We start from the raw sequence: 12,912 nt of genomic DNA, 5'->3' as shown, positions 1-12,912 counted from the left end.
TTTCTAGTGGGACAAAGAAGTTAACCTAAAAACAACCTATAAAAGGGAGATGAGATCCCTGGTAAAGATACGTCGTTTCTAAGACTGAAACTACTTGCTTATTTACTCATTGTTTATAGCTTAGTATTGACTTGACTGTCAGAGTGCAATCAACAGGTAGGATCTCTCTGTTTCAACGGAGTCACTCTCCACCACCGGAGAGCACATGCAACCTTGGGTCAACAACAGCTAAGTCAACCGGCAAAAACATATATATATCCATTAGAATAATTATATTTTTTTTCTTGCTAATATTTAAAAAGTCACCTAAGATAAAATACTCACATAAATATATAATTATTTAATGAAAAATTATATCTCACAAGAAGCTTGTTTAAACAGGGATTTTGTATTGAGTTGAATTTTGCCAAACGTGGATTATTTAGCTTCCTATTTCTTGCAGCTAATACAGATAGAAACAATAATTGAGTATATAATGATAGACAAAACAACTTGCACGAGCTTTAATTTTTTCACCCTGAAAATTTTTTGTTTGACACTATCTTTTTTATCCGCGTACACTTGATAATTACTTTTTATAATAAAATATTCTATTAAAATAATAAAAATAAATATAAATAGAATATTGTAATAAAATAGTAATTTAAAAATTTGTAAGTTGTATGATACGTTAAGCTATTAAATTCCTTTTTTACTCCTTCATGAGTTTTGATTGTAAGGATAAGGTCGCAAAACGAACTTCATCGGTGATCATTTTAACAGGATCACATTTTTAATTGTTTAAAATAAAAATTAATATAATTTAGATGATTATGTTATATTATTTAAACTAGATAAATATATAAGATTATTATAGTTTAAATCTTGAATACTTATTGATTATAATTTAATATCTAGTTTTTTCGAGTGCAGAATAGCTTGATTTATATGAAGTTAGTGTTACTTTTGGTTAGATTTAACGTTCGTGGATCATTATGATGTTTTCTTTCACTTTAGGATGTGTAATGAATCTGAATCTCTTAATGTAATTTGGGAAACTATATGGATTGCGCAATTTGGAAAACTATATGGATTGATGTAGTAAATGGGATTTAGAGCCTTAGGAATAAGGTAATATTTAAAGGAGAAGTGGTGGATGTTTCGAAAGTGTTTACGCTTATTTAACTAAAGACTTTGTCTTAAATTTCCTATAAGGTACCTTCATCTGGTTTCTTTTATTCCGAATGGTGTCTTGATCCTTTGACTTACATATACATCAGATTTAGAGGTGTTCTTGAGTTTTGTTTTCCTTAGTTGAGTGTTGATGGATGTGTTCTCCGCAAAATAGTTTAATGTCTAAAAATAGTAACTCTTAAAATTATCTAATTAAAAAATTTAATTAAGTAGTGAAAATTTTAGTATATATATATACTAATACTATGTTGTTGAAAAATATAAATAGAGAATGTTACTATTTGAGTATTCACTATTCAAATTAAAATATATTACATACATATTTGTCTCTTTAAAAAACTTTATATTACTACTGGAAATTTCTCTAATTTCAGAAAATTTGTCTAGAAAAACATGCTACTAAAGAAAGTTAGTGAAAAAGTATATTTAACTACACACTTAAAATATGTGAGCTAATCCAAGTTATAATAAACTCATTGAAATTTACTAAAAGTACGAAAATATTATATACACTATAAATAATTATTAAATAAAAATTACTTTTAAAAATCAACAATAATGAATTACTATATTAATTAAATTAGATAATACTTAAAAAATTTAGTATTTATAATAATTTTTAAATTAATATATAATTATTTACCAAATATTAACTACTAATTACTTTAAATTTTAAAATTAGTAATTAAAATTTTGATTTTTAATTAAATATTAATTTAAAAATTATTTATTAATAAAAAAATATTTTAAATATCAATAATTTTATTAATCTTTAAAATAATATTTAATATGTAAAAAGTTATTGAACTCTTTTGTTGATGCTTGAAATGGAGAGCAATGTGTGATGATTTAATCATTTTTTTCTTACAAAATTCATGTTAGTTGCTGTGAACTTTGTGATCTCCATTGAGTTATTATTATTATTTTAAAATTTATCACTAATAGTATGCCCTTGCATGAAAGATTTGTGTGGGTCTTTTATGAACACTTTTTCAAGTCTACTACTAAAAGAAAGATTGATATTTAAAATATAAGTTTGAATTAAACACTTTTTTTTTTTTCTCATTTGATTGACACGCCCTCCTAACATTGTGGCTATAAGTAGGCACCAAGAGAGCAGACATAGTAAGGAGTGTGACTCAATTCAACAAACACATTAGGAGAAAAAACCACACAACACACGTCAAAAGCATGGACCATTTCTACCTTTCTCTCCTTCTCCTCTTCGTTACACTTGTCACCCTCTTCTTCTTCATCCTTTTCCACAAGCACCGTTCTCCCTTCTCCGCCCCCAACCTCCCACCGGGAGCCACCGGTTTGCCCGTCATCGGAGAGAGCCTCCAGTTTCTCTCCACCGGATGGAAAGGTCATCCGGAGAAGTTCATCTTCGACCGCATGATCAAGTACTCCTCCGACCTCTTCAAAACCTCCATCCTCGGAGAACCCGCCGTCGTGTTCTGCGGCGCCGCCTCCAACAAGTTCCTCTTCTCCAACGAGAACAAGCTGGTGACGGCGTGGTGGCCGGACAGCGTGAACAAGGTGTTCCCCTCCACCCTGCAGAGCAACTCCAAGGAAGAGTCGAAGAAGATGAGAAAGTTGCTCCCACAGTTCCTGAAACCCCAGGCCCTCCAAGGCTACGTTCCCATCATGGACGCCATAGCACAGACCCACTTCGCTTCCCATTGGGACAACCACACCCATCTCACCGTCTTTCCCTTAGCCAAGAGGTTCTATCACCATTCTTCATTCACTCAATAACGTAAATATATCATTATTTAAAAAAAATAATGGTAGTTTTGTTGTAACAGGTACACTTTCTTGTTGGCGTGTCGTTTGTTCATGAGCGTGGAGGATGAGAATCACGTAGCGAAATTTGAGAAGCCTTTCCAGCTTTTGGCGGCTGGGATCATATCAGTGCCCATTGATGTTCCCGGAACGCCATTCAACAAAGCTATAAAAGCTGCAAAAGACATCAGAAAGGAACTGTTGAAGATCATCAGAGAGAGGAAAGTTGATCTGGGAGAAGGAAAAGCAACTGCAAGACAAGACATATTGTCTCACATGCTGCTAACATGCGATGAGAATGGAGAGTTCATGAATGAATTGGACATTGCAGACAAGATTCTTGGACTTTTGATTGGAGGTCACGACACTGCCAGTGCTGCATGCACTTTCCTTGTCAAATACCTTGCTGAACTCCCTCACATTTATGATGCAGTCTATCAAGGTTCACTTTTTATTCTTACATTTATTTTAGTTTACCTACAAAATTTTATTTCTCTTTCATTTTTAATATATTTTTATCATTATATTTTCATGAAAAATATTTATTTCTCCTTCATCTAACTTTTTTTTAATCTACGGGTTAAATATATTTTTATCATTATATTTTCATCATTTCATGTTAAATTGATTTTTTATCTATACGTTATTTTGTTATTATGTTTTCATGCTTTCATTCAAATTGATTTTATTTTTGTCCAAAAATTTAATCTCCTAAATATTATAGAAAAAAACCTAATAAAATATTTTTTTTAAATATTTTTTGTCAATTAAATTTTGAGTGTCAACTAAATGTTAAAATATTTAATATTAACTGATAACTCACATTAATATTATTTTACATATAAAATTTATGTAGTATTTAAAAAATCTAAAATTTAAATTAAAAATAAAAAATAATTTTTGAATTATAATATAAAAAACATATTTAATCTTTATTTATTTTTTTATAAATACTTGTTCAGAAATTTATAACAACAAACATCTCTTATGTGTTTAAAGTCAACATTTAAGTGTACAAATCAAAAGCTTCATGTTTCAATATAATCTTAACTTGTGTCAAACTTCAGACTTTATTTACATGAGTCAAAAAATTTATCAACATGACCTCATCATTTATGCGGTTGTTCTTGTTCTAATTTCGTGCAAAATATATCAAAAATTTGGAACAATTCCACTTCATTCAACTAGTCAAGCATATTATTATATATTATTATTGTACTGATATAATTTTTATATTAAAAAAACATAAAAACTAAGTTTTTCATGTACAATTCCACCAAGACCTTTATTGCAAGATACTTTACCCTGAAATAAACATTTTTGCAACTAAGTCAAGCCCAAAACTAAAACAAAAGTTAATTAAGAATTGTCTATTAATTAAAAAAAAGACATCATATAGTGTTAAAAGAGATAGTATTTGTATATAAAATAAAAATTTATTAATATCTTTAATATTTTTTTTCTCAACAATAAATAAATAAAATAAATTTAAAATAATTCAAAAGTATTCAAACTCTTATACAATATATTTATTACCGTCAATGAAGATGAATATTTTGTGTCTGATGTAGTGCTTTAATGTGACAATAGAGTAAAAGAGGTTATGATGAACCTTAATTACAAATGAAAAAGAGACAATAACTCGAGCGTAAAATAAAGAGAAGCTGAGAAAAGAAAATACAAAGAAAATTTTTATTCACTTGTGTATTAGAGAGTAAAATACATGGTGTATATATAAGAAAAAGAATAAGACTTAGTTGAAACAAAAAATGAAAATTGGACCAAACAAACAAAACCCAATAACTTAAAACAAAAAAACTAAATATGTTAACAATGTTCCAGACCCATATCTTCCATTATCTCTCATGAAGTAGACCATGAACAATGAACATATTTTGCAGCAACACAACAACTTTTTAACTCCAAACCTAAATATGAATACATTTTAATAGTTGACATGATACTCTAACAGTTGTATATATACTTATTTTTGTGTTTTTTTTGTGTAATTTGTTTAGAGCAAATGGAAATTGCAAAGTCGAAATCTGCAGGAGAGTTATTGAATTGGGATGATATCAATAAGATGAAATATTCTTGGAACGTAGCTTGTGAAGTGATGAGAATTGCTCCTCCACTTCAAGGAGGTTTTAGGGAAGCTATCAATGACTTTGTTTTCAATGGCTTCTCAATTCCAAAGGGATGGAAGGTAAGAAAATTCTACACAACTTTTTTTAATTTCTACAAACTACAAAGGCATGTATATGTCATTGTTTTCTATAACAAAAAACTTTTGTTTCTTTTTTTCCAATAACGAGTCATCGCAAAAAGGAAAACCACTTATCAATAAAAAAAACTTAAAAGTATTACACACGATATAGGAAAAATTTGTATAACATGTGATACTTATATTGATAGTTTACTTTTCATCTAGACTCTAAATATGAAAACTAAATATTAACTAATATATATGATGATGTTTTCTGACGATATTGTTAAAATAAGTGATAAATGACTATAATATTATAATAAGAAGTAGATTTTAATTTAATTTTATAAAATTCCAATTTTTTTATCATTAAGAAAGAATAAATAAATGTGAAGCACTTTAGAGATGATTTAACCCTTATACAGATCGAAAGAGATCTCCAAAGTCTCCTCTTACATAAGTGATAACTTTAACTTCCTACCAACAACAACTAACAATGCACCAGCAAACACCAAACCTATAACAGAGAATCTAACCAACAACCCTAAAACATCACGTAATCAAATTCATACAAACCAGAGGATCAAGACACCAAGGATAAAACCAACCTATAAAATAAGATTTGTATTTATTTATATATTATGAAATGTTTTCATCTCTAGTTGACCTGAGATTTTCAATCGTTGTACATACATGGAATTGATCATTTGTTATACAATTATGGTATAAGTTTTTTTTGAGGTGATAACTTAATTTAAGGGTTTTGATATGTGTAGTTGTATTGGAGTGCAAATGCAACACACAAAAATCCAGAATACTTTGGAGAGCCAGAGAAATTTGATCCAAGTAGATTCGAAGGGCAAGGGCCAGTTCCTTACAGTTTTGTGCCATTTGGTGGAGGACCAAGAATGTGCCCTGGGAAAGAGTATGCTAGATTGGAAATATTGGTTTTCATGCACAACCTTGTGAAGAGGTTTAAGTGGGAAAAAATGATTCCAGATGAAAAGATCATCGTTAATCCCTTGCCCATTCCTGCACACAACCTCCCAATTCGTCTTTATCCTCACAAACCCTAAAACACATCATACCTTCGTTTAAATCAACACAAAACTCGTGTGTGCTTTCTACAAATCAATCTACTATATATATATATACATATATATATACATACATATATATATATATATTATATGTCAAATGTTTTCTCTCCTTTGTATTTATTCTTTTACAGTTTATCCTTTAATTTTCTTGTAATCAAGCCACTTTCTTTAATTTCCGAATGATTATTGTTTTGTATTCAAATATCAGTTGGCTTTGCATTTTACCTATCAGTTATATGAACTATACGAATTTACTATACTTGGGGTTTCCATTTTCACCATGTAATGTTTTTCCTCTCAGTTTGTTTTCTTGTTTCATCAAAAAAATACAATACAATACCTAGAAAATATTTGGTTTTTTGGGTTAAACATATTTTTCGTGTATGTACTATCACATGAAATTGATTTCGTCTTTATTCCAAATCTTAGACTATGTTTTTGTAATATAAAAATTATTGGAATGTGTATTTCTCTATACGAAATTGATTTAATTTGAGATTTCACTTCATCAACTTATTGAAAGGAAAATGATTCAGAGCAATAACAAATTTTGAAAAAAACTAATAATTTTTAAAAATTAATAATTATTTTACTTACTATGTGTAAAACTTTTTATACTTTAAGCAAAGTTTTATTGATAAATAAAAAAGATAAGGGAGAACTAACATTTTTTTAGATTAAAGCTTTGTAAAATTAATAGCAAATAAATAAACAATTTCTAACTTCAAAAATTACCAATGAGTTGCGGCTTTAATGTTTATTTCTCCATTATCCCTTATTAAATAATTAATATTGTTAACTCCTTATTTAATTCTTACATATTACATATTTAATTAATATCACGGGCTTATGAAAATTTAGAAAAAAAAAGGAAAATTAATAGAATTATACACATAAAATAAGCCACGAATCTCTATCAGTTTTTTAGGTCGACATTTTCAGTTTTGGACGATGTGTTCAATTAATTAAGGGTATCAAATCAGAATAAAGTAAAAAAAAAGTACATAAAATATTATAAATTATCTTAAATATAATTAAATACTTAACCGTCTTAATTTACTAAAACTTTAAGATATCCTTACTTGTGTAATCTATTATTATAAAGGTTCATTTTATAAAATAAAATAAAATTCCTTGCAAAAGCCATGAAAGAGAAAAGACACATTCATTGTACAACTATGATCTTTCAATCAAACAACAGTTAAGTCGTTAGAAATATAAATACTTTCATCACCAATAATATATATAATACACTATTCATAGACAATATTTTTATTAATATAATAGGTTTCTATTTAACTTTTTTAGAATTTTTTATTAATATATAGATTATTGTTTTTTTAATATATGAGTTTTAGTTTTATTTTTTTTCTTTATTTTTTTAATAATATATATTTTTATATAATAACAGATGATTTTTTTAAATATATATATATATATATATAATACCAACAAACAGTTTCATTGATATAGAAAATTAATATATTATATTTGGTACATCATAGCATCACATCCTACAAAGTTACAATATTTCCATTAGTAGCTTACTTTTTACAAACAATTATTCAAGTATTAAATACAATGTATCTAATAACACTTATTTTAGTAATATATAACTATTTTTAAATATATTTTTCTTGCTGACAAAAAAAACTATAATTAAGAAAAAAAATAAAAACTACTCTTCAAACAAATGAATTTCAAATAGATAAAAATATTGTCATTACACTGTTAGTATTTAAAATCTGTAAGTATTATAGTGTAATTTTAAGAATTCTAGACAACAATTCAATCAATTGTTAAAATTGATAAACAAATAATTTATTTTATTTTTGTGTGAAAAAATTATATGTATAAGTACACAAATGTTTTATATAATCAACAGTGTTTCCAAAAGAAATGTCCTATTTTAGGTTTTGGTATATTTTTAGTTTATGTAAAATTAACTAATTTTAATTTTGATTCTTATAGTTTTTCTTAATCTGTAAACTTTGAAATGACTTTTTACTTTTTCTTAAAAATGTATGAATTTTGGTTTTAATTTATTTAAATGATTTTTTTAATATATTTTTATCTCACTAAGTTTTTTAATCACTATATTTAGTTTCTTATATTCATTTTAAAATAGATAAATAACATTTACAATTTTATTTTTTTAAATAAAACGTACGATGTTATATAATAATAGTGTTTGTTACTTAAAAATAATCATGTAACCTTTTGTTCAACATATATAAATAATTAATATCAAATAATTTTGTTTATCATAAAAAATAATAATAAAAATATGAACCACTAAAGTGATTTAACCCAAAACAAAGAAACCAACAACTCTTCTCCTTTTCTCTTAGAGTTTGTCAACAAGTCAATATGACTAACAAAAATAGAAGAGAAACTAACACCACAAATCCAACCTATTTAATAAAAAAAAACCTGAAAACTCCTAATTACTTAATAAAAAAACATACATGCATTAATATCAAATAATACTGTTGGAAATCCCACATCGACTAGAGATTAGAGCCTTTCATTGTATATAAGTGTGTGCAAACCTCAATCTCATGAGCCGGTTTTATGGGGTTGAGTTAAGCTTAAAGTTCACTTTCTAATATGGTATCAGAGCCATTTTCGAGCTTATCCTAACGAATGTTTGTGTTGAACCTATTGTGTCATCCGCTATCGGGCTACTATCGGACCACCCATAATATATTGGTAGTCTCGGCGTGGGGAGGGTGTACTTCACTCGATAAGTACTTTTAAAAAGAAAAAGAAAATATCTTTTATGACTTTAAATAAGAAAGTATCTTTTATAGCAATAATATAAAAAAGGTTATAACCTAAATTATACCAAAATCATTTAGTTTTTCTATGTTATTCTATTTAAATGCTTTGAGAAATGTTATATCAAGTACGCTAACTTTAATAAAATATTAATCCGACGTTGATACGCACAACATTAACAAATAATAGTAATATATTACTCCCACCAGTCTTTTTTTCATGACGGAACATTAAAAGCAGTACTTTATCTAAAAAAAGAACTACCTAAAATGCTTTTTACAGTTAATTCGATAAAAATTTGATAAAATATATTAACTTTAAGTGTTTGCAAATATTTCATAAAAATTAAGATTATTTTAAAAATATAAAGTCAAAATATATTTAATCTATTTTTTAATTATAATATTGATGTAATATTCATTATAAAAAAGCACGCGGAAGTAACACATAATTACAAATCAATTGTAAAAAATAAATAATAAGTTTACTCACTAAACATAGTATCTAGTCAGCATAAGTTGATTCTGACTTCAAGCCAAAAACATATTTAACATTTTAATTTTATATTAAAATTTAAAAATAAGCAATAAATTAAAATTTTAAAAATTAAAAGTTGTTTCTTTTTAATTATGGGACAGTACAATGCGTGGTGGTTAGACATTAAAAAGGTGTCTGGAGTTGGAGATAATTATGATTGATCTGATAAAAATATTAGTTTGGAGTTGGAGATAATTATGATTGATTTGATACATGGTTTTGATTTTAGAATGAGAAATGGAATGGAGAAAAGTCTTCACTTATAAGTATCGAAAAGGATTTTTAATAATAGTGAGATAGTTTACAATAATTAGATATGATATTTGTAGATGGAAGTTAAATGTTAATTTTGTAATTTATTTAATTTATTTTAGTTTTAGAAATTATTTTCTTAAATATTATTTAAAACTTTAAACGAGTTTTACTTTGTGTTATCTTATTTATTTAAATTAAGTCCCTTTAGAGATAGCGATAACCAGGTGTTGATATTTTGGATGAACTTAGGATTTAAAGTTTAGAATTTTATTTATAATATTAATATTTTCAATTTTTTGTTATTTCTTTCTTCTCTTTTTAAATGAGTTTGTTATTTTTAATGTTATTTTTGCAAAAATGAGTTTGTTTCATGAGATTTGCAAAGATTTGATGGCGAGTATTCGTAGGTGACCCAACTCATGTGTCAATAACTATAAAGAGAAAGTCATCTTAATAATAAATAGATTATGACTTTGCTCTGTTTTTTTTTTGTAAGCTTTTTTTTCTATTCTGCATAACCTAGGATGTAACCAATTATTTCGAAGGATAATCAATTATCACCTACCATGAAATTATGCTCATAATAATAATAAAATTATAAACTAATAAGAATAAATATAATGTTCATAATAATAAAATAAATAAATTTATATAATATTAGTAATAAATAATAGTATTAATTATAATAAGAAAATTAAATTTAAAAATAATAAAAATAATAAGTAATATTTAATTATTTATATAATTATAGATAATTGAATTATTTATAAATATACTATTTTAAAATAATAGTAAAATCTCAAATAATTTTTTTATATTTTTAGATATACTATAGTGTTAGATAATTCAATTTTTTCTGTCAAGTTCACGAATCGTAGTACATTTTTTTTTTACTTTTCTTACATATTTTTTGTTTTAAGAAACAAAATAGATACAAGTTTGTCAATTTGAAATTTAATTAATTTTATAAAGCATGTATAATATTGCCAATTAAATCATAGATGTTGAATAGTATATCAGTTTTATGTAATAAACTTTGCAATATAAAAAAGGTTATTGAATATTATACCAATTAGAAAACGTTTAATTTGGTATATTTTGTTTTCATCAATTTTATATATTTTCCCTTTTGCATTTAATTTTGAAATTTCCCAAAAAGAGAAAAAAAAATCCATTCTAAATTATCTTCATGTAAAACTTATTTTTATAAATAAATTAATAAATATTTATTTGTGGTTAAATATTCTAAACTTAAATTCTTATATCCACCCACTCTTATTTATAATATAGTAACAAAAATAAAATCTTCACTCATAAAAAGTAGTTCACTTTCTATCGAGCTTTTATTGTTTTCAAGGTACACAAGAATCTATATCATTAAAAAAATCTCTACATTTCTTAAGAAATCTAAAAAAAATTAAAACCGTTTTAATATCCTAAATATTAACAAGTTTTCACTTGTCATTAACAAGGGTTGGTTTGTTGTAATGTCAAATAGACACATGTACTATTCTTCTACATGGACATAACCATTTATCCCATAATAATAGAGAGTGGCTTAATTTTTTTAGTAAAGAAGAAATGGACAATTATTTCCTAAATCTCATATTTTCTTCTCGCACCTCTCATAATACAACGATAAATATAACATTTTAAAAATTTTATATTTTGTTTGAAAATGTAATCTAGAGTACAATAAAAAAATTCCAGGTTACGTAAAAACATTTGAAAATATATAATTTGAAAGAATTTTTTTGAATAACATTTAAAATTTTACAATTGTTTTTTAACTATTTTGAATTCATCATTTCAAAATATCTATAATAAAATTTTTCATTATAAACTATTTTTTCAAAAATAATTAAGTAAGTTTTGGAATATTTGTTCTAAAAACACACACAAGCTTTTGATCTATGATTTTCTTTATCATTGAATAAAGCGATGTGTGGGGAAATGGGGCTATATTGCGGAAGCTTAACTTACATTACTCCCTTTCTCTTTCTCTGTGCATATTTACTCTGATGTCTACGTAGATATTTTTAATTTTCATGCTTCTTTGGCAGTGAAATATTCTTAGTTCTGCAAATGTGTAGTTTAAAGTTTTAAATTTGTGACTAAATTGTTAGATTCTAAGCTTTCTGTGTCAGAAATTGTCCTGATGTTCAGCCACGACATCCCCAACTTGTTGCACGTTTCATTTTTATTTGAGAAGGAAGTATGTAGGAAAAGGCAAAGATACAAAATAAAAAAGTTAAAACGGTTTCTTTTTATGGGCCGTTGTAGAATTTCTCACCTGCTCCTCATTTTCTCTATGGCTTCTTCTTCATGCATCCCTACGTTTTTCTTCCTGCACCCCCACAATTTTGTAAATCTCAAAATTTACCTTCACCTTGTTTCGAAAGCAACTTGTTGATTTCCGGATTGCTGAATCCAGAAGTCTAATTTTTGTTACGGATTGATGGATCCAGAAGATTACCGGATTCATCAATCTGGAATATTTATGGATTTTCCAATCCGGAATGCAAAAAAATAAATACGAATTTCCCATTTCATAAAATTACCAAATTGCATTATCCGGAAGAAGAAAGAGTAATGTGAATTTTATGTGTATTTTGGGGTTTTTAAAAAATAGTAGGGATATTATTATCTTTGCATTACATTGTGGGGTGCAGGAAGAAAAATGTAGCGGTGCAGAAAGAAACTACCTTTCTCTATTCGTATACATACGTATATATATATGAAAAACACATGGAGTGCGGGATGTTTCTTCCTGCACCCCATCAAATGGGTAAAAATATCCCTAATCCAGTCTCATCCTGGAAAGTTCTTTCCAGAATATATTCCAGAAAATTTATTCAAAAAAACACATTTTAAAATGTATTATATACATTCTGGAAATTTTATTCCAAAAATTGATTCCTATTTTTTTAAAACGTTTTCCAAAATAAGGGGTGTCTGGAAAGATTCCAAAAAAGTTGATCCGGAAGTCATTTAAAAAATAGGAGTAAAATTGTATTTTGGGATACTGATAGGGTGCAGGAAGAAATACCGAATCACGTTATAGAGTTTATGGGA

General features: G+C 26.4%; 1 protein-coding gene across 1 annotated transcript; it reads left to right on the top strand.

Annotated features, from left to right (window-relative positions):
* The first annotated feature begins 2,287 nt into the window (after positions 1–2,287).
* LOC137809820 (beta-amyrin 28-monooxygenase-like) lies at positions 2,288–6,412 on the top strand. Its single transcript, XM_068610890.1, has 4 exons — positions 2,288–2,900; positions 2,982–3,400; positions 4,977–5,164; positions 5,941–6,412. The coding sequence occupies exons 1-4, from the start codon at positions 2,365–2,367 to the stop codon at positions 6,238–6,240; spliced, it is 1,443 nt and encodes a 480-aa protein (XP_068466991.1). The 5' UTR covers positions 2,288–2,364; the 3' UTR covers positions 6,241–6,412.
* Positions 6,413–12,912: the final 6,500 nt, after the last annotated feature.

This window comes from Phaseolus vulgaris, chromosome 2, assembly GCF_000499845.2.
Source record: "Phaseolus vulgaris cultivar G19833 chromosome 2, P. vulgaris v2.0, whole genome shotgun sequence".
NCBI lineage: Eukaryota > Viridiplantae > Streptophyta > Magnoliopsida > Fabales > Fabaceae > Phaseolus > Phaseolus vulgaris.
Note: the sequence above shows the minus strand (reverse complement) of the source record. Positions and strands in the feature narration are given on the sequence as shown.

Excerpts from the sequence above, each read along its gene's own strand:
- LOC137809820 (XM_068610890.1), top strand. The coding sequence starts at position 2,365 with ATGGACCATTTCTACCTTTCTCTCCTTCTCCTCTTCGTTACACTTGTC. Across the intron at positions 3,401-4,976 it reads TTATGATGCAGTCTATCAAG|AGCAAATGGAAATTGCAAAG; the intron begins GTTCACTTTTTA and ends TAATTTGTTTAG. Across the intron at positions 5,165-5,940 it reads CAATTCCAAAGGGATGGAAG|TTGTATTGGAGTGCAAATGC; the intron begins GTAAGAAAATTC and ends TGATATGTGTAG.